General features: G+C 40.0%; 1 protein-coding gene and 1 long non-coding RNA gene across 11 annotated transcripts in view; one reads left to right on the top strand and one right to left on the bottom strand.

The window, feature by feature from the left end:
• Window positions 1-8,949: 8,949 nt before the first annotated feature.
• SNX10 (sorting nexin 10) overlaps window positions 8,950-23,408 on the bottom strand; it is a 92,910-nt gene continuing 78,451 nt past the window's right edge. For all 10 annotated transcript variants that reach the window (XM_079150704.1, XM_079150705.1, XM_079150703.1 and 7 more), the window contains one exon: window positions 8,950-11,363. In XM_079150704.1, coding sequence (XP_079006830.1) covers window positions 11,338-11,363 — 26 coding nt within the window. In that variant the 3' untranslated portion in view covers window positions 8,950-11,337. The remainder of the gene's footprint in view (window positions 11,364-23,408) is intronic.
• Window positions 13,132-23,053, top strand: LOC306667884. Its single transcript, XR_013765666.1, has 2 exons — window positions 13,132-13,970; window positions 14,007-23,053. It is a non-coding gene; the product is annotated as an uncharacterized lncRNA (long non-coding RNA).

Below are 23,408 nucleotides of genomic sequence, written 5' to 3'. Positions count from 1 at the left end.
GTATAGCTGGAGGAAGTAGATCACCAAGAGTGTGCCCTGAAAGAAAGGTTTTTCTTTTCTCTGGTGTGTGTGTGTGTGTGTTTGTGTGTATGTGTGTCTCCAACCCACCCCCTCTGTCCCTCCCTCTTTTCTTCTTGGCTGCCTTGAGCTGAGCAACTTTCCTCCCACAACCCCTTCCACCATGATGTTTCTACCTTGGAGCTGGCCAGTCATGGACTCAGAAACCTGTAAAATCATAAGCCAAAATAAGTCTTTCCTCCTCTAAATTGTTCTTGTCAGGTATTTTGGTCAGTGACAAAAAGCCAACTAATGACCGCAAGGTGGCACATGCCTGTAATCCCAGCCTCCCAGGAGGCTGAGGCAGGAGGATCACATGTTCAAAGCCAGCCTCAACAACTTACTGAGGCCCTAAGCAACTCCGTGAGACCCTGGCTCTAAATAAAATACAACAAAGGACTGGGGGTATCACTCAGTGGTTAAGTGCCCCTGAGTTCAATTCCTTGTACAAAAAAAAAAAAAAAAAAAAAAAAAAAAAAAAAATTTTTTTTGCTGACTAGCACAGCAGTTTTTCCCACTCCTTTTCCCTCAGGACAACATCTCTTTGCTGCACAAGCAGGTCATCTTTTCCTCCCAAAGTGTCAGACCCCACATCTCACCATCCTGCACCCACACACCCAGGTGTGTGTCTTTGAAATGTTGCTTACTGGCTATAGGCTTCTCTCTGGGGAACTTCCATCTAGTTTTAAACCTTTTGGGAAATGATGGCTACTTAAACAGTCACGTCCTAGTTTCCCTTGGCAACTGCTCTAAAACAGAATCCAAATTAGAATGGGAGATGAGTTTTTATTGTTTCATTAAAATCATGCACACTTTTCATTTAAATATATAAAGTAGGTACTACATGTTCTATTAGTTCACCTGGAGTCAATACATGGTGACTAGCTCAAATAGCTGCTTCCCACTGCTGAGGAAAAGGAGCCCAAACTCCTTAGCAAGACCCTCCATGATCTGTACTGACCCCAGCACCTGCCTTGTTTGCCCACCACCACATACCCCAAACTATACTATTGCATTTCCCCTCTGTGACAAATACTACAGTGTGTTGAATGCCCACTTTCTCTGGAATGCCTTTGAACTTCATCTCTAACTGTTCAAATACTATGGATCCTTTCAAGTTCAAGTTAAAAAAAAAACACCTTTTTCAAGAAACTTTTCCCATTCCTCACATACAGTGACACTTAATATTGAGTTATTTAGCATTTGTCCTTAGCAGTATTTACCATATGTTTTATTTATTGACATCCAATATTACTTAAATAAGGCACATTTCCAAACAATTGGAGGACTTGACTATTATCATGCAAACACGTAAAATGTTACATGTAGTATTGTATAAACCTCATTTCCAATTTAAGAATGAGCTGTTCTCTTCGATGTGATAAAGCTTCTTAAACCTCTCACTTGTATTAGAATAACTTTTATTCAAGTAATAGAAAACTTGTCTCCACTAGCTTCAACAGCGAGAAATATATAGTATCTCATACGGGAAGTCCTGAGATGGTAGATAACAAGGTTGGTTAATCAAGTGGCTCAGAAATATTTAATGTTGTCAAGGACCCACATTCTTTCTTTCCATTCTGCCACCCTCAGCTCATTGACCTTGTGCTAGATCGTTTTCCTCAAATCTCAAAATGGCTGCCATAGTTCCAGGCATTGCTTTAAAACATGGCAAAACCCAACCCCCCAAAAAACAGCAACAACAACAAAACTGAACTGTTCTTATCTTAAATTCCTTTTTGTTGTGGGGTGGTTTACGAGGAATACATGGGATTGAACTCAGGGGCACTGAGCCACATCCCCAGCCCTTTTTATATTTTATTTTGAGACAGAGTCTTGCTAAGTTGATTAGAGCCTTGCTAAATTGCTGAGACTGGCTTTGAACTCATGATCCTCCTGCCTCTGTCTCCTGAGCCGCTAGGATTACAGCTGTGCGCCACTGTGCCCGGCTCAAATTTCTTAAGAGTAGGAAAATTATGCCAGAAACTCCTTAGAGTCTTTTGTGTCTCCAGTTGGCCAGAACTGAACTCTCAAAACATTTTACTGGCAGGGGAGGTGGAATTATCCTAATTAGAGATCAATTAGAATTTTCCCTTGGATTATATAGAGGGAGAGGAGTGCAGGGTGACAGAGAAGGGAATAGGACAGGCAATGCCAAAATAAAAGCTAAATTTCAGCCAGTCTCTTAGTCCTCTGTTCCTGCATATAAACCATCCAAAAGCTTGTTGGCTTAGTTCTTTCATTTGTAGATATCTCAGAATTAAAGCAGAAAAATAGCAAACAATTCCTTTGACTTAGCAAATAATTTGATAACAGATTATTCACTTTTTCAAAAGCCTGTAAATTCCAGACGCATCTGAAGGTGAAATTATGAAGCAGCCATTCCCTTCTTTTCATCAAAGCAGATAGGAAAATGGCAACATACAATCTTTGTTTCGTAATGTCACTTCCTTATCCTGAATAGGACTTCAAGTTCTCTTTTAATTTTTATACATGTAAGGCAAGAAAAGATTTTGTTTTGTTTTGTTTTTGTTTTGTTTTGGGATACCAGGGATTGAACTCAGGGGCACTGGACCACTGAGCCACATCTCCAGCCCTATTTTGCATTATATTTAGAGACAGGGTCTCTTTGAGTTGCTCAGGGCCTAGCTAAATTGCTGAGGCTGGCTTTGAACTCATGATTCTCCTGCCTCAGCCTTCTGAGCTGCTGGGATTACAGACAAGCCTTGCCATGTCAGTGTATCTTCCATCTTCTAAAAATCCATCAGTGCCTCTGAAACAACATCCATCAGATGGTAAGCACTGGCACATACATTACCTCCCCTCTTTTTATCAAGACACCCATGGAATGGCTTGCACACAATCTAATGTATTACAACTCCATCTCTGTGAATCATAGAGCACTAAATCCAGAATTAAAGACTCCTCGTGGGGCTGGGGAGATAGCTCAGTCAGTAGAGTGCTTGCCTTGCAAGCACAAGACCCTGGGTTCGATCCCCAGCACCACAAAAAAAAAAAAAAAAAGACTTCTCATTTGATAGATGAAGAAACTGAGAGTCTAGAGAACTTTCTGGAAGTTGTCATGCTAGTTAATGGCAGAGTGGGATCTCATTCTCTTGTTTGTTGGTTGATCGCCCTTTATGCCACACAGCACTATTAGTGATTAACTTTAAGGGCAGCATTAACTCTAAGCAGGTTAGCAAGTCAGGTTCTTTAACAGGAGTTGGTGACACCCACTCAGCCAGGTCCCTCCCTGGTCAGAATTTGCACTGACTCCTCAGGGATGGCAGTTGTGTCCTCTAAACTCCAACCCATCATACCCAGAAGTCCCACCTGCTACTCCCCAGTATCCCATACAAAGCTGGAGCTCAAGGACCTTCTTGCAAGGTGCTTCTTTCCCCACCCTATTCACCCAACCCATGAAGAAAGAACACGCTGAGGACACACTGCTGGCCATCTGGTCACCCTCACCGTGGGTTTAAGTCCAAATCTCAAGATGGGAGTAGGTTTTTACTTCTCAAATGTTGGTCGAATTTTTACCCTGGAATAATTGTTTGGATTTGGAAACCCAGAGCCTCTCCTCTTTCAATATGGAATTATTTGTTTTGCAGCATTCACTCAAACCCATAACACCTTTGTTCAAATCATACATTTCTAAATAGGAAAAAATAAAATATGCTCCCATTCATTAACATTTTTAAACCATGAAAACACAACTAAAAATGAAGCCTAGCTGATACTTTTCTTCCTCTTCTCCCTCTCCTTATTCCCTTTCTTCTTTTTTAACCAACAATTGCTATAATCCACACTAATGAGGTAGACTGTGTTAAGAATTTTCTTCACTTAACATTTCTCATTATTAATAAATTTTGCACTGACAACTATAAAGTGAACACTTTGGATTTATGCACCTAACCTAATTACATATGCCGCATGTACGCATTTCATTATTTACTTGACAGATTCATTCCTTGATATCATAAATAATTAAACAAGAATCAAATATTAACAATCAGATACATGTTAATTCTCCTCAAATCTGTAGAAACAAACTATATTTTTATCTTCAGTTCAACAAGCACTGATTAAAATTTCTTCATTAGGCAAATTTCATAAGCCAAGTTCTTGATCTACTTTTGCTTTCATTGAAAATTAAACCTGGAACAAATTATTCCAGGATTCCTTCATGGGGGAAAAAAATGAATATAACAGCATTCTAACAAACCATCGTTATCGCAATCTTTCATGAGCACTGCTGTATCCTATATATGAAACATTTATCTGTGTGTTTGTTAGGAATTTTCAAACATGATTTTTATTTTGAGCTTGAAGCCAGCACCATACTGGTTGCTAGTAGTACATTACCAGAGGTGTGTTTTCTTGAGGGATGATGGTTTTAACCAAACAATCATTTTATAACTTGTTTAAAGAATACTTTCTAGACATTATTGCTAATGGTAGAACTCAATTTATCTGAGCTAAAAATTTACTCTGGGGTCAAAGTATAGCTGTTGCTTCTTCCATTTTAATGCGTGAGGTTTAAATGTTTTTATTCACGTATATCAACATCTTCATTGATCAAACCATTCTCACATTTTATCAAATTTGCTTTGGTAGAGCATACCATACAATTTCATCATTTAAAAATATTAAAGATTCATAGATAGCCACATTATTCATAATATAAGATTAATGCCAGGCTGACAGGTTTTTGTAAAGATCTGACTCTTTTTTTTCTAAGTGCACATACCATATCTATGTGAGATGTACCTCTGATGTTGCATATTGATTACTCCCTTCTCTTCTCTTCTAATGCTAAAGAGAGAATATTATAGAATGATTGTCAGGGTTAGTGTGTCTCTGACCTACACATGTACTATTAATAATTTATGAGCTGATTTGAAATACAGCACCAGGAAACCAATGGACTGAGGACCACTGCCGCTGCCTAGAGTGACATCCATTTGAGGTTGACAACATGTGCACCCACATTTTGAGATCCTGTTTGTTAAAATGCATCAAGACAAAAATACTCCATGTGCCAGAGTTAACTGAATGGAAGGAAGCTATGCTACTTTGTTAGAAATTTCAAGTACATTTATCTCTTTTCATCTGATCCTTTCCATGACATGAGATTTCCTTTTAAAATTATTTAATCAGAGTGTTAACTTACAGTATCGATAAACACTAGAGAATCTAAGTTTGAGTAATATGGAGGGGAAAGCAAAAACCAGCCCTTTCCTCTTATTTCCCCCATGCTTCACACCCAGGGCCTGTCTGGTGTGTGTCCTTCCAGACTGTTTTCCAAGCTCCTGCCAAGACAGGAGAGGTCATCCCCTCTACCCTCGAGAGTGGCATTGCACTTGAAAGACTGTGCTGCACCTTGCTTCTTCCACTCAGCAATACATGAGGGCACCTCCTACATTCATCTGGAGCTTGTTTTTTAAACAAGAGTGTTCCATTTTATGGATATGGGGAGGCCCATTTCCAATGCCCCTACTAATGCATTGCTAAGGTCTCTCAGATTTTTCACAATTAAAAAAGCCAGTGCCACCTACGCTGGACATCCACGCTACACACTTGCTGACCCACGTGGCTGAGACAGATTCCCAGAAGTAGAATTGCTAGGTCAATAACTGAAAATCTCCATCGCCTATTAATTAGGCAAGAATATATAAATACTCCTTTTAGGATTTAAATAGCATTATGTTTCATTAATAGATAAACTCATAACATTTTAAGTACACTTTTGTGGGAGTATACTTTTAAAACTTTAATAATATGGAGTCGTTTGGGAAAAGATTAAAATTTTAGTTACATGAATTTCATGTGTGAGTAGCTTTACACAAAAGCAAACTAAAGCCTACATTTTTAATGCTGTAGCAACATGTCATCAAGCTACATGTCTGTATGTATTATTTTAAACATGAATGTCCAAAGCAGCCAGTCTTCATTTCAACAATGCTACATATAACCAATGCTTTAAAAGTGTGTTGATAAAGATTGACAACTGTTCAACTATTGAATGCTTTTCAAAATATATTCAAAGAATTATATGTTTGGAAACAGCTCATCTAAGACATCTCATTTAAAACAGTGTTGTTAGGTTTATTTGAGATCTTCACAAGCACATGTGTTTGTAAAATTCTCTGCTTTTCCCCTAAATCTGTTTGAAGCCTTCTACAAACAGCGCAATGGTTACCTAGAGTGTCTGTCAAGTTCTATTATATGAACTAGAATATGCTTTTAGAAAAGATGCCTTGCATCTGATGACAGGCACTTCCTATCTGCTAGGACTCAGAAAAATTGGAACATTGATCATTTCTTGTAGAGATTTTCTTTAGCAAGACGATAAAGGGAAACCTTGTTATGCCAAATGACTTACTAGTCAAAAGTAGCCAGGACATTGAAACCTGGAAACTAGTTAATGGTTTGTAACAAGTCAGAAATAAAGATGTTCAACCAAGAAAATGACATTAAGCAGCCCTGGCTACAAGAGGAAGGAGCAGCCTGTCAGAATCATGCGAGGGCTGTGGTGACAGGTAGACAATAACATGGGATGACACCGGTTCCTCTCAGTGGGGGTGTTTTCAACAGCTTTCTCTGGGGAGTTTCCATGCACTTCCTTTGTAGGAAATCGTCCCTCTGAAAATGGCAGCAGACCCCTTGGAGGTCTTATTAAAATTCTCCTTCTGTGTTATAAAGTGCATTGTATGAGGCAGATGACAGTACCCGAACAGTTAATTCTTCATTGTATAAAGGAAAATGGGGAACAGTGAGGTGGCTCTGCAGCTGACACATCCAGTAACACTGCACAGTGGGCATCGTGAAATGGGAAGGGAACGAGGGGGGCGTCAGTCCCCAAGCCCACCTAAAATGGCAGGCAGCACGAATCCAAACAGAAGCAGTAGGCTCTGTCATGAATATTTCATATTCAGTTTGGTATCCATTATATCCGCAAATGAGTTTCACATACTAGCTTAAACCTCCATGGTGTAGAGTCCAGTAGCATCCTTGGGATCAACATTGTTTTCACTTTTAAGAGCAGTTTTCTTCCATTCACTGTCTGCTGCAAAACTGCAACTGTAACGGTGTACCTCAGCCTACCTTATCATGGGCCATAAAGGACAGGCGACAGAAGAATTGAAAGAAATCAAAGAACCCAATGGTGGTTCAATGGGTTCCTTCACTTTGAAAACTGAACATCTGTCTTATTCAGAATAAGTCTACTTTTTTTTAAATTTAACTCTGTCCTAGTATAAAGTTATATTATTTCATATATGTCTATTTAAAGTGTTATAATACCCCTCATCTAATTTCATAGAGAGTAATAGCTGTTAGAACAGTCTTTCAAACCATTTCTCTGTTTTTATTCTATGCCCAACATATCTTAAGCTGTACAACAAAATAAACGTTTCATAACCTTTTTCAGCTAAATTTTTTTCTACTAATGTCATTTCAACCAGTGGGAGGTCTATATTTTCCACACAGCAGTTCTACATTTAAAATTATTTCTGCTATAGATTAGCTGTCCCTTGGTGAGCTATGAAAGACAAAATCTTAGCCTCTTTAAGGCCGTCTTGTTTGACAGCATGCAATATTTACATGAAATAAAAAGCAAATATTTGTTCTTTTCATACAAGCTGTCAGCACAAACTTGGGTTGTTAGAAACCTGTTCAGAAAAACAGAACTGGTGTTTACTACATGATATATGATAAAAAGGTCAACAATAAGTAACATCAAAGATTATTTTAAAAGAAGAAAATTAATGGTCTTTTCAAAACCGAAGGTGATCATGTTATGCCATAAATTATAAAGTGCATTAACAACTAAAATTTCTTTATTTACTTAAGAAAGCATGAACTTCATTTTAGTTGCTTATTTGCCTGAGTATTAACTTTAGGTCCACTGCAGGGATATAGGTAAAAAAAATGTTTGCTACCCTAAAGTTTCCAATTAAAGTCGTCTTTGAGACCTTCTCCCCAGGGAACTTTCCAATAGTTAATAGGAACGCACACTGCAGTCAGGCAAGCTGAGCATTCCTGATATCACTGCCAACTAATTAGGACCACAGAGCCACTGCCTCTAGTTGCCCAACTAAGTCATACTTCTACTGAAGAAACTGGCCATTCCTGAATAAGTAGGAAGAGTGATTTGCCAAAAATGCTTTCAGGCAAATTCTTTCTTCTCCTCTCTGAGATTTATACTATCATGGCTGCCCGGTGGATGCCTCAGGCTAGGGACAAATTCACTGCCTCATACTTACTCTGTCCTGAAGCCAAAAAGACAGACTTGTTTTGCTTCCTGTGGACAGTGTCCCATCTGCTGAACACACATTTAATACATAAACTCCATTTCCAGGAATAATACCTACCGGTATTAACAAGAAAATAGCATCTCTACAAGATTCCCTGAAAAGAAACCCTGTCAGTGCCACTCATTCTACCTTCAAAGACAAGTCCTTGTAATTACTTTCTCCTCTTCGTTGCCCTGTCTGGATAAAGCAACAAGATCAGGAGAGCCTATCCATTTTCCCCAGATACCTTCCAAAATGCACGTCTGCTTTGCAGGCTGAGATCAGAAATTTCATTATCTGTATTTGTATTAGTAATTCACTGCACAAAAAGAACAGGGGGCAGAGGAGGGGAGCAAGCATGGAAGCAAACATCAGACAGACAATTGTATATATGCAAATGCTTGCAAATTTCTGCCAGCCTCTCCCTATGTATAACCAAGCAACATGGAAGTCTATTCATCCCTCCAGCTTCTTTGCTGCCAAATATGGTTGTGGGCTTGGAGGAAAATATTCAGAAAATGTTAAACTTGCAGCCACCAGGACTAAATCAAACTCAAAATCTACAACATCAAAGGCTAATGCGTAAATAAAATCAGGGATTTTCTAGAAAGAGAGGCTACAATGCAACCTCCTGAATGCAGAGGATGAAAAACAAGAGACCCTGCAAGGGGCGGGGGAAGGGAATGGTTGCTTGTAGCTCTCCAGTCAAACTAACAGCAAACTGAAATGTTCCTTCTTGTCTTTGAGGTGATGCATTTGCATAAATAGCCTAAGTAAGAAGGCATATGAAAAACCAGAGACAGGCATGATAAAGAAAATGCCCCAAACTCAAATTCATAAATATAAGTGCTCACTTTCAAATAAATTTGCATGGTAACTGAAAATGGCAGCAAGAATCATCATGTATTTTGTTTAAAATCAATTATTCACAAATAACAAGGTTAGAGAAATCTGCATGACTTCCCGTAGTCTATACATTCTAGACATTAAAAATCAATAATAGTAGTAATGATTCACACACATATATGTCCTTCACATACAGTAATTCAGTTTGCCCTCAAAATTATGTTTGAAGGTATGATCAGTTATACCCATTTTACAGACAAGGAACCAAAAACTCAGAAATTTAGTGGTCTTTGCAAATTCATATAACTAATAAGTAACGGGACTGGACTGACTCTGAATCCCAAGCACTGCCATGCTGCTACATTTTGAATGTCTCTTCCAAAATCAATCTTAGACTTTAATTGCCATTCTAAAGGTACTAAGAGGTGGGAGTTTTAAGAGGTGATTAGGTGCTGAGAGCTTCAGCCTCATCAATGGATTAAGGCTGTTATCATGGGAATGAGTTAGTTAATCTAGGGGAGTAGGTTAGTTAGGTTCCTAAGAAAAAGATGAGTTTTGTCCAATTTTTCTATTTCACATGTGCTCACTTTCCCTTCTGCCAAGTTTTGACTTGGCAAGAAGCCCTCATCAACTTCCCCTTAATCTTGAACTTTCCAACCTCCAGTAACATGAATGAAATAGGCCTTTATTATTTATAATTTACCCGGTCTGTGGTATTCTGTTACAGCAGGAGAAAATAGACGAGGACACATACCACAACATTACCAAAGAGAATTCATTTCACATGTGCTGGTCTTGGCCAATGTTTCCTCTCTGCAACATTTGACCCTATTGCTCATGGTTGCCTTCTTGAAACCTTCTGCCTTCTGAATTCTTCAGAGTTGTTCTTCATTGGTTTTCTGTCTGTTTACCCTCCTCTAGATCTACCAATAGTGAGCAATCTCACCCGCTTCCATTACTTCACTTATTGATTCAACAAATATTTTTGAGCACCTCCTAGGTGCCAGGGACTATTGTAACAACAGCCTATCCCCCCAGACAACTGGAGCTTCCATTATCAAGGGAGTGGAGAAGAAATAAATAGAGACAAATAGATATCCATTTAGGTGTATGTGATCACTGCTATAGAGAATATAAAGCAGGGAAAGGGATGGAGAGGGTAGGACAGAGGAATTGAGGAGGAGACTTCAATGTAGGGTCAAGGAAGGTCTCACTGAGATAATATTTGTGTAAAGATGTCCAATTCTTCTCATGGAGGATTTCCAAACTTATATCTTTAACTTCTCTTCTGATCCCCCACATTTTCGCCTCTGGGCATACCATCTCTTCCTGTAGCCACATTTCAAAATCATCATTGCCACACGTGTATCCATGCTCCTGTTCCTCCTATACTTCTTCCTGTGCTCCCCACTTTGGTTATCAGTACCAGGATGCATTGCACCACAAGCACGCACACAGTCTATAAAGATTTAAGGAGCACCTCCCAAGTAAAGGCACTATTCTAGGTGTAAGAGAATACACTGGTCTTGTAAGAGCTGTTTTTTCTTTAAGAAGCTGTATCTAACAAATTTAAAAATATAAATAAATAAATACATAAATAAAAAGAAGCTGTATCTAGGAAAACCAGACAAGGCATGATCAAGGATTGACAAAACAGCTGAGTTATATCCCAATTCTTCCATTCATTAGCAGTAGGTCTTCTAATATAATGGGGATAATGCTACCCACCTCAGATTAATGTTATAGAGATTAAATGCAACAGCACAGACAAAGTGAGCAAGTGAGTGAATCAATAAACCAGTGAATGATGTGCTTACTGCAGTTCTTGACAACAGAAGTACCCAGCAGGTTTAAACAGTGTTATCTTGGTCCATTCTCATCAGGACTCAAGATGGTAGCAAGATGGCTTCCCACAGTTCGAGGTTTGCATCTTGTCCCCACAACCCAGAGGATGAAAGAGAGTCTCTTTTTTCAACAGTGACAAAACAGTCATTGGTCTTGATAGGGTCACATACCCATTTTGGAACCAATCATATAAAGCCAGGAAAATACATTGCTCTGGTTGGCCAGGCTTGGGTTGCAGCTCCCTTTGATGATGGAGGTTGAATCAGCTTCACTCAAACCATAGGCCCTGGGGTTAAAGGGGTTGCCCCTGAGGAACACCTAGAGATGTGCAAGAAGAGAGCAGAGAGTGAGCAAGACAAAGGATGCCCACTACCCTCAACTATGGCACCTAGTACATTCTCTCTTGAATTGTGGTTAGATGTTTTCATGAATACCTAACCTCAGATTGAGATCCCCTGAAAACAAGGACTGTATGTTTATCATCATAGCCCCTGGAGGACCCAGACCAATTTTCTGAATATACATCCTTAATAAATATTTGTTAACATAAAGAGATTCATTAAACTAGTCTAAACTAGTTCTCTAGCTCATTTTAAGTTCTGTGGTGTTTTGTTCTCTTTTTATTACCCAAAGATACATAAAATCACAAACACACATACTTTGTAACATCTGAAAATACAAGATTCCAACAGCAGAAGCAAATAAACCATCTTCATCATTACACAAGTATTGACTATCTTGCCTCTAAAATCCTTATCTCCACGAGTTACACACAGGTGAGGAAAAGAGCAAGATTCCATAGTGCTTTTCTAAGCCACTTCATTTTGCTCTTCTATTTCTACTCAGTAAATGTTGCATTTGCTGAAAATACAAAAGCATAAGACTCACAGCAGCTTCTCAGGAGGGTCTCAGTATGGGATCATCATCGTTTGGATTTTACTACGGTGTAGAAATGTCCTTGATCTTTCCTTAAATAACTTAATTTCGATCTCTATAGCCTTTTTCAAGTCTCCCCCTTACCTCCAGTTCTGGACTCTCAAGGGTAGCATTCTCTTTCCTGGGCACACAGCTGCCCAGCCTTGTTTGTGGCTAAATGTGGTGCGTGACTGAGTCATGTAGTGATGTGGACAACTTCCAGATAATCTTAAAGATGTCTGGAGTTCGACTTTAAATAATACAGCAGAGAGGGAGGGAATCTTTGGAGGAAACAGATGACACCTTTTGACCATATGAAGATAACTATTGAAGATGAGCGAAGGGTGCATACAGAGATGGGGATGTATGAGATGGCATTGATCTCTACATCTGGGTGTGTTTCAAAAATTCCTGTTGGAAAACAAATTAAAGGGTGCACTTTTGCCTGTTTGCTCTCCCTTTTCCTTCTTTCTGGCTACAGAAGGAGATGATTGGTCTAATCTCAGAAAGCACACTTTGTGGGTGGCAGAGCCCTTCCTCCAACCTGTGTCCCTGAATGTCTTCCTGGAACTGAGATTGCCCACTACTTTGGAGAATTATCTGAGAGAAATAGATTTTTTTCTCCCATATGAGCCATTATAACCTGGGGTCTCTTTGCTACATTTTCTAGGTTCTCCAGATAACTCTACTACCTTTTTTATTCATTCTATTTCAGAACAGCCTCCTTTAACAGATAGTATCATCTCACCTGCCTTCACCAACCCTTTCCTTTTTTCTGGCTCTCTTATAGGTCAACACAACGCTAGAAGTCAATAAGTTTCACTATGGTTACATTTTTGTTGTTGTTGTTGTTCTTGTTCTGGAGGTCAGGCTGAACCACAAGCTCCACAAATACCTACATCCACTAAAAATAACCTTAAATTAAATTGCCCACAATACAGATCACTGGCTAAACCTTTCCACAAATGTCACATCTGAGTATGGAAGTCAATTATTTAATGTAGTTACGAACAAACTTTGACTCACTTAGGTACCAAAAATTATAGTAGCAATACTGAGGCTGAAATAATAATGTTGAGAACATTTCAACTAGAAAATAAAAGATTAAAGAAATTTTAATTTTTTTTCAAAAAATATAAAATGTGGTTATATTATAAACTGACCTGTAGGTCTGTTTTTCTCTTTCTCCAACTCTGGAACAGTTCAACAGTGTTTTCAGGGCTTGTGCATTTCATTTGCTTAGAGGGGCACAGTTTCTTCCTGCCCTGGTGGTCTCACTCCAGGTCGCCTTCCACATTTACCCTAAGGCCCATGGGATCTGCCTCTAGGCTGGGCTGACCGTGGAGCGTAGGGTATGTGGACATAAAATAATTTTCTGAAAGAAGTTGTTAATTTTTGTCTATCAGTCCTTGGAAATAAGGTTGCTTCTCACACAGTGACTTTTAAGGGAGGTCTCCTGAAGGTCAGGAGATGAACCTGACAGGTCGACCTACAAAGAGGAAAACAAAAGCTGGAGGCAAGATAGTGTTCATTATTAATTCAACCTAAACAAAATTAGGAGTTCCAGGAAGCTATGTATCCGACCTTCACTCTGTCCACCACCACCACTGACAGCTGGGCACAGACCCTCCCACCCTCCAGCCCAGCACGACCCACCACCCAGCACCCAGCCCCGACTCCAGGAGAACTGCTGTCTCTTCCAGACCAGTTCCTAGATGTGGCTGCACAGGGTGGCATTAGTGTGAGGAGGAACCCAGCAGATGGGACACTGCCACGTCACACTTACTCTGAGAGCTACTGGAAGAAGAGTGGGAAGCAGACCTGGAGGGGTGGTGAAAGCAAGGAGAGACGAGGGCCAGTGTGGGCTGGGTTTGGAAGTGAAAAGAGGCTAAAGCTGTCAGGAGTTTGAAAAGAAGCTGGAGAAAGAAGGGACAAGAGAAAAGAAGGAAGGCAGAGGCTTTGGGGTGGGGGGCGGCGGTGACAGAGGCTTTAGGATTTTTTGGGTTTTTTGTTTCGTTTTGTTTTGGTACCAGGGATTAAACCCAGGGGGGCTTAACCACTAAGCCACATCCCAACCATTTTTTATATATTTTTTTTAATTTAGGTACATGGTCTCTCTAAGTTGCTTAGCCTCCTGAGCCACTGGGATTACAGGCGTGGGCCATCGTGCCTGGCTAGACAGAGGCTTTTAAGAAGTTTAACAGGGTTAAATTTCAACCTCTTGTTTTTTTGGTTTTTTTTTTTTTTTTTTTTTGGGGGGGGGGGCTTAGTAAAGCTTTAAATTTTTAAAAGTCAGGCTGGCTCCAGCCTTATACAGGGTTCTATGACACGACAGCAGACATTTGGAGAAAGCACTAACCTGTCCATATAGTTAGAGTGACAGCCACTTCAACTTGCTCATTGACCATTTATTGAGTGCCCACTCTACCATACACACTACACTAGGTGCAGTGCCTAATGAGAAACAAGTTGACCAAAAGAAACATTTCATCAGAATACTTCACTGAGTATCTCTTTGGTCAAGGAAAAAAACCAGTCCCAAGGAAAGTTTTTTTCTGAATTCCATGAATGGACAGCGAGGTCACCATTTCTGTGCACTGCCAAGAAATGAGAACCAAGACACTAGTACTTGGAAATAGGTACTGTAAGCAAAAGTGATCAAAATGGGAGCAGACCTCACGGATCAGCAAGCCGTCTTTACTGGGCAGCGGTGGAATGGCACATGTCCCATTTTCAGGGGAGAAAATGGCAACTGGTTACAAGAGAAGTCTGTGTCTTATAAGTCTTAATGAAAGTTAATCATAGCAGAATGTTTAGTGTGACTTGATCATTAGAGACTTGGGACGTGCCGGCTGGGCAGTCAGGAAACTGGTTGTGCAGGTTGAAAATCTAACTCAGGAAAACAGCTGGAAAAGCTCGAAACCCATTGATACCAGAATAAACATCCAGCGCCCAGAGCCCATTTGTCTGCCTTCCCCTCCAGGACTCGTTGTTACTGGGAAAGGATGAAAGGCAAGAGCCCAGATCCTAGCATTTACCTCCTTAGTCCCAGGACTCATTGTCACTGGGAAGGATGAAGGTCCAGGGCCCAGGGCCCAATGTTCACCTTCTCTCTCCAGGAATCCATTGTTCCTCTCCTCATCTGGAGGCTGTGATTCCCCTTTTCTTGGGGGATGTTATTTTCCATATCCTTCAGGTACACAGAGGGTTTTGTTTGCCCTTGGGATATCTGATGTTTCCCAAGTCCAAGAACACAGATATCTCTTAATCATCTACTTCCCTGCTCTAAGCTCCTCTGCCACAGGCAAGGGGCTTTAAGAAGGGTCTGTGGGCCTCCTATGTACCATTTGACAGTAATTCATCATAAACTCTGGAATGTGCTCTTGTATGAAACTGTGGGCTGGTGCTGGGGAAGGGAGAGGGGGTCCAAGATGAAATGCAGTCCTCACCCTCCAGGGACTATTGCTGAAGAAAGGGACAGACGGATGACGGGTTATGGATGCTGTCAGAAAGGCATGTGGAGAGGCATGTCAGCTACAGAAACACAGAGGACACCTGCATGGGTGTGGGCAGAGCAGGTGTCAGAGCACAGGGAATATTTAATCAGAATCTTGAATAACCAGTAGAAACTAGCCAAGCAGGAGAGCTTCGGGAGGGACAGAGAAAGACCTTTCCAAGCAAAGGGCATATGCAGTGATTCACTTGCTCCTCACACCTACCCTCATGCTGCAGTATTATCTCATGTTATAAATAAACAAACCCCAAAAAGTGATTTGCCCCAGGTCTCTGATTTTGTAAGCAGTGAAACTGACATTTAAACATAGCACCATACAAAGATACAAAGTATCTGCCTATCTGCCTCTCTGCACAACCTGGTCTCTAAAGAGTAATCTTTCTCATTTAGTGATATCCACTTGTTCCTCACACCCTGGCCTCAACCCATGGTGAAGGCAAGTGTCCCTTAATCATTCTGAGAAAGAATCCAAAGTAGTAGAGCTTAAAAGGATCACAGAAGTTTAGATTCTCTTCTTCAAATCAGTTTAGAAAAACTGTAAATAGTCACCCCTACACACGCCTAACACACACACAGAGTCACAGTTATAACTGCAACACATACCAAAGGTAGAGATATCAGTCAGAAAGTTAATGTTAAATTTTGCTTACCCCAATGTCTGAAATGCAGTTGACTATGAAAACTTTCATCCTATCCTTCTGCCCCTTCTTTTTAACGGTGGCATCCCTCAGAACCAGTGTCCTAGGGAAAACCTTTAGGACATTCTGTATTGTCTTATTGTACTCATGAGGACACTAAAGCCCAAAGAAGTTGGGACCTGCCTTTAAGTACAAGACCGTTACAAAACCACAATCAATTCACCAGATTTGCTTCCAGATCAACTCTCTTCTCTGGTAAATCTCCTTCCAGACCAACACTCCCTGATAAATCATGCTTCAACGTGTCCTTTCCATACCTCTGATGCATAAACAGTACAAGCAGCACAGGAGTTGACAACCTTGCAATTGTCAACTTACAAATCACCCATTTAAAAAAATACAAAGAAATCCCTAGGTGAGAGCTGAGATCATGTACACAAACTTCGAGTATGTTTATATATACTATTAATCGCCCTTGTCATGGTTTATACTAGTTCCCCCCTCCCCGGCTGATATCAGTTGTTTATCTTCATTGCCATCCCACTGAAATAATAATACCAATAACAACTTCCAGCTCTCTTTTTGCTCTCAATGTGAAGGATAACATTAATATATTGATGCACATTTCTAGTGTTTATACATTCATTTAAATGGAACCAAAGCTGAAGAAATCACTCGCTAACAAGATAATCAAAACCAAATCTCTGTCCCAAGTACTTCATTGATAGATTAAATCTCATTATCACTAACTAAAAAGAAAATTCTTTGCTATGGAATTTGGCTGGAATCAAGACAACCCAAAAAGGGGTGGGGGCAGCGATAGGGAAAGAGGTAGAAATCATTTGTTTTTATAAAGATTTATAACAGTACTTGTTCTCTTAAAATGTGAGTAATGCTTGACTGAAAAATTTTAAAGGTAATAAGCAAATTAAAAACATATTTCAAGGATAGTCAGTACCCAACTTTGTAGAGTATTTATGAATAGTAATGTATTATGAAAGGTCAATTGGGTTTTCTTTCTAATAAGTTAAATATTCAGTGCCTGTGCTCTGCATTTGTTACCAAAGTCTTCTTTATCAGTAGAAGGAGGCAAATGATACCCTGCAAATGTTTTAAACGTGCAACTTTGCTTATCTTCCTGTATTAATGATCCTTATGGCAGTTGTTATATTAACCTTATCACACAGCATAGCAAAAGGGAGACCTATTGTGAAGGAAGAGGGAAAAAAACATTTCATTTAATCTCTGGGACCTTTTATTAACCTAGCAATTTTCTGATTGTCAAGAAGGGAAAAATGAAAGTTGGGCTTTTACTAGGTTTTCTTAAAATCTCAAAGAGAAACTAGACGTGTGCAAATGGGTGATTCATTAGACACCATACAATGTGAAGAGGACACAGATTAGATTATCGACTAAATGCTCATTATGTGAGTTCTGAGTTTCATAGGGTCCACTAAGAGCTCTGATCAGGAGACAGGAAGTGGCTCCTCCTGAGAAAGTCAATCTCTCCTTCGGAGCTCTGAATCACTCATGTATGGATATGACACTACAGGAAATCCCAATTGCCCCTGGTAAGATTTCTATTTTCTTATTCATACAGTATCTGTGTCCATATAGAGGAAAAGGAGGGAAAGGCTCCATCTTTTAATTTCTTTTTAACCTGGACAGCAATATGCAACCTGATCTGAGAACCTTTTCTCTTGAGGTGCTTGAAAAAGCATCTAAACTTTATGATTGAAATTAATATTTTCTTTCAACTGCAAATGCTTGGGCTCAACACACATACTAGCTGGAGGAACACAAGCCTCTTCTGTTTCTTATGCCAGGTAATATACTTTTTCCTTTTTTTTTTTTTTTTTTTTTTTTCATTATCCCTTTAATGCAGAGCAGGGCTACTGATTACAAAGAGGCAGTTTGACTCCGGCAATAGGTCTTCTTCACTAATCCTCACTGTCATGGAAATTCCAGCTGCTACAAGAATAAGAGGCTCAATCCATATTTGCCAGCTCTAATATGAAATCTGTCAGAGCCCAAATTAATGAGTTCCAAATTCCTTACATCACGATAACAGGTTAAGACTGGTCAATTAATTACATAAATCCTTCCCGATTCATTGTGCGTTTGCAGCCCAGATTGTGTCTTACATTACTCCATGACACAAGGCCTTTTGGCTCCTGTTGTTCCGCAGAAAGGCCCCATTTAAGTGGAGGCTGGCTGCCACGGCAAAATGTTAAATGTCACACGTTAAATTTGCACTTTTCTGTAATTGCTTTTGTTAAAAAAAAAAAATTTAAATGAAAGCACAGGGCTCCCAGTACACCGCTGTGCGGAAGGCTAGGATTGTACTGAATGAATTCTAGGGAAGGCAAGTACCTGTTTTATCTCTAACAGTTTACATAGACTCTTCTGTAACCAATTCTCTGTAAGTAGTGGAACCCAAAACGCATATATTTGTGAAAAGAAACTAAGTTTCCTAAGATCTATGGCAGCAAAAATACACATTTGAAAGATGCTTTGCTTTATGAAAGGATTTAAATGGGCTTCTTTACATGACTTCATGTAAAAAACACACACACACAGATACATACACAAATAACTGTGGACCTAATCACTTGAAAAGAAAAGCATATACAAGCATGTGCATTATACTTGTGTTAGGTCTTGCCTTTCAAAAAGGATGTTCCTCATGGCTTTGCTATTTGGATATGTAACTGCTTGTAACATTAACAGAGGGTAGAATAATTGAAGGCCCAGAAGACCTCAAATCATCCAGGTCAAAGCTTTTCCTCCTTAAAACATCGAAACGTGCTTGGAATCTCAGCTAGTGGCAACTCGACCTAGAACTATAACCTCCGAATTCCTAGCATAGTCTCTCTTCAAGCCACTGCATTTCTTTGTGGTTTTTTTCTGCAGGTAGGTGCTCTGTACCGAATGCAACCCGTTGGGTTGTTTCCTGAATCATTTTACAAGCGAATAGATGATTCTCTGAGCACAAACTGAAACCCGTAAGGGCTGCAGGTGCTTTCCACTGGGGAAACACTTCAGACCGGAACATTTCAGATGCTGACAGCTAGCCAGACCCAAGGCAGGCGGGTTCTCGGGCTAACCGTCCGCTGCGGCCGCCGCACTAGCCCTGCAGCGCCGCCCTCTGTCCACCAGAGGCCTTGCGCCTAGTAGTCACCGGCCGAGCGCTTCTTTATTCTGGGGCAAAAAAAAAAAAAAAATCGTTCTTCTGTCCCCAATCAAATGGGATAGGGGATTTGTATCTCCCCGCTCGTGTATGTACACACACACACACGCATCCCAACCTCACCCAGGGCCCAGTCACACCAGGCACGACTGTCCCCTCCCTCTTCAAATGAGAAGGGGCAGGTTAACACGACGGCACACCCGCCAGGAAGGTTTCGGGCTCCCGGGGGGACTGGAGGAGCCCGGGGTTAACGTGTGCAGTCCATGTGCGGATGAAAACATTCAGGACGCGGGCGTTCGCCCCAGCCCCGCCGCATCCCGGGCGCTCACGAGAACCCCCAGGCCACAGCCGCATCCAGGCTGAGCGCCGTCGGTCTCTGGCCCGGCAGCGAGGCTGAGAGTCGTGCAGCGCGAGCATCTGCAGAACAAAGACACGGGTCCGGCCCCAGGCTGGGAAACGCCGCCTCCCTCCGCCCAGCGCTGCCAGCCCGGACCCAGCCATCGGGCGGCGGGAGTCCGCTCTGCGCGCGCTCACGACCCCGGCGGGGGCCCCGGCAGCGTGGAAACCCGGAGACCCGGAGGGTCACGGGTATTCAGAGATGCCTCCCAACCCAAACCCTCCATCCGAGGCCCTTTTGCGATACTATTATTTTATTATTGCTTCTCTTTCCCAAGCAACCAGAGTTGTCACTGTAACGCTGGAGGGGGCCTCGCGGTGCCCTGGCTGGAAGCAGGTGGGGCAGGGGAGCGCAGGTCTGTGCTGTAAATCGCTGTCTTTTTGTGGTTGTTGTTCCCACTCACCACCCGCCGCCCCCCTCCACCCTTTCTTTTTTTTTTTTTTTTTTTTCCCCTCCTTTCCGCAGCGCAGTTGCTATGGGTTACCCGGGCGGTTGCCATGGGTTACCGGACCAAGGCCGGCTGACTCGCTACCTGCCACCCAGTCGCCGGCGGCGGCGGCGGAGCGGCCCGGGCGGGAGGAGGCGGGAGCGCGCGTGTGCGGGACGCGGCGCGGGGGAGTGTGCGCGAGCCGCGGAGGCGCCGCAGCCAACAGGCGGCCGAGGGTGCAGCCGCTGGAGCGCCACCGCCGGTGGGGTGGGGGGCAAGGCTATAAAGAAGGCCCAGAGGTAAGAAACTAGCAAAAACACAACCACAAGTTATGCCCGTGCTGTGCCTCTAGCAGCAAAGACAAGCGGTGTGGGGTTTTGGATGAATCTACACTTCTCGTCGGGGGAGAAAGGGTATTTTCCTCTTTAGCATAAACCATTTGCATAATGTCTTTAGACCAGCGTTTAAATTCAGCAGAAAATTGTGGCTTATATTTTTTTTCTCTCTTTTTCCTCTATATCTTTTGAAAAGAAATCTGTGGAATTTCAGAGAAAGAAAAGGTCATTAACTACTAGAGTTTGTACAGCTAAAATAAATTAGTGTCCAATGCACGGTTCATAACAAGGATCTAGAAAAGTTTCCAGCAAGAGTGAAGAGCAATTGTGTCTGACTTACAGGGACAATGGTGACTCGTTTGTAAGATGCATATGACAAAGAATAGAACCAAAATCCTTTGTAAATATATCAAATTGCAAAGAAATTGGTTCTTATTTACATCCTAAATTTTCTGAACTCCACTCTATTAAAACGTATGTTTCTTATGACCTTTATTTGCAAAGAAAATTGTATCTATGCTTTTAATGTCAAACTGCAATAACTAACTTCAGACAGCATTTGTATTTGAAACTGTTTATATATAAAAAAGTAAGAAAGGGTCTATATTCCAAAACAGAACCACAAAATTGTACTGAAATAAATAATTTCCTCTGTTGAAAAGATTCTGCATTACATTTCAATATTAAAAGGGAAACTATTTTAGAAACAGAATAAGCCTTTGTTATTTTTGTCTTAAAATTTTAGAGGCCTTTCAGGAAAAAGGGTCTTCCTCTATAGCTCAAATATTAGAAACCTTATTTGTACCAGAGTTGCTCAATAATGATGAATCCTTGAGGCACCAAAAATCATAAACTGAGTTCAAAACAACATCCAATTTACTGTTAGATATAATGATAATTGTGTCTAAGCTAAATGAATTTGTTTAAATTCTTAATTGTCGTATAAAAGAAATTTTACTTTGCTGCATACTACTTGTTTCCATTGAATTATTCAATAAAATGTGATCTAGGCTTAAAAAGCACTTGCAAGATATCTAATATCTTAAGGCACAACTTTGTGAAGATAAGTTTTTAGACTTGAAATTTTAACTGGAATCAAATCATTTTCTTCCAAGGCAGATTCTAAGAGAAGTCTTAAGTAACAGGTTGTTGATTTTTATTGTTGACACCATTGGGTTATACATTAAGCCAGCTCTAAAACAAAACAGGGAAGCTAGCTTTCTAGGTGGATAGTTTGTTTACCCTTTCAGAATTAGCCAGGGAAATAGGTTTGCTGTATGTAAATCATAAAGCATCCAGGATTACAATGCTTTAAATTTGTCACATTTAAAAAGAGTATTAAATAACCATCTATTGTATTTAGTTTAGATACATAAGTAATTATTTTCTTTTCCTAAAGAAAGCTTTAAAAAATATGCCAGAGAAAAATAAGAGATAAACAAAACCATTGGAAGTTGAAGTTCATCTAAATATCTCGGCTGCAAGAAATCAGTTTTAAGAAGCCAGTGCTTAGATATCAAAAGAGCTGAACCAAGGAGGCAAACATGTACAACTGAAGCAATGGCAAATCAAGTTTTACCCGTTTTTCATAAAAAAATTACTGATACTCAAAAACACACTGAATTTATTTGTAAATCAGAAGAAATATTTTCTATGTAAAATAAGCGATCCAACAAAGTCGATTTTTTTCATGTTTAATGTGAAAAGGATGGTCTCATGACAGTTACATACCAAATACTGGACATCGCTTACTATTAATTTTGATGGCTATGTTACATCTAAAAATAATGTGACAATTGGTGGAACAGTACATGCTTTTTAAAAGTGCTGTAAAACAAAAATATTGGAAATTCAAATACACATTGCTGAGGAGCTAGGGACTGCTCTGAAATGCCCAGATGGCAAACTTTACATGTTAGCAAAATAATCAGCAGTTGCTAAATCTTTTTTCCCTGTATTAAAATGATTTAAATGACAAATAATAGGATCTATGACACACTAAATCAACATATTTACAAAAGTTTAAGAATGTTTTAGACCAAACTAAAAAGAGAGAAATTAAAGAACTTAATCTTAATCTAAATTTAATTTTTTTCTGTTGGTTCTTCGTGCCCCCCACTCCCACCATTGGCTCTTTGAAACAAGCAAAGACTTTGTAATACAATGACTTTTAAATTCATAGTTAAAATAAAAGGAAAAGGCAGCTTTTTGTAGCCTTTGCTATCTTTCATATAGACTGGGTAACATTTAATCAAAGCAACAAGTTATCCCTGTTATTTGAAAGTATCTTCCTGTTAGTTTCACAGAGATATTTTGTACTCTTAAATCAGGAGGAAACTTGGATAATTATCTCAAGAATATGCTGTCTTATCTGAAATTTGAAGTTCAAAGTAATTTCTCTAAGACATCTTATCTTTGGGCCATTAAGAATAGACATTTCATTAAAATTATACCAATCTTCAGGTAAATGTCTTTTTAAAAGCACTCTTAAGAAACAAATAATGAATTCTGAAGTTAGCAAGTTGACATCCTTTCTAAAATTATGGGAATACTTATTCAAAAAATTAAATTTGTTAATTTTAACAAGATCATTCTTCTGACTTAAAAATAGGTAATAAGTAGCCACCACTGATAATGAAAGTTATGTAATGATATGAAATTACACATTTGGTCAAAAATAAACTATTAACCTGTAACGCTAATTACACAAAAATGAAAACAAACTGTTTCCAGAAACCGTTTGCTTAATTAAGGTGATTTTTGGACAATAAAAACGTATTTCTGAATGTACAGACTACAAATACAAGGAAAATTACTAGCACTATTTGTTCTTTTCCCTAAGCTGTAAACATTATTTTAATGTTTCTATTCATAAGATAACATTTTCCATCTAAGTATGAAATAGAATACTGGAAAGGTTAAATACTTTTAAATATTTCAAACACCC

This window comes from Sciurus vulgaris (genome assembly GCF_902686455.1).
Source record: "Sciurus vulgaris genome assembly, chromosome: 8".
Classification (NCBI taxonomy): domain Eukaryota; kingdom Metazoa; phylum Chordata; class Mammalia; order Rodentia; family Sciuridae; genus Sciurus; species Sciurus vulgaris.
This window is presented reverse-complemented; position numbering and strand designations above follow the sequence as displayed.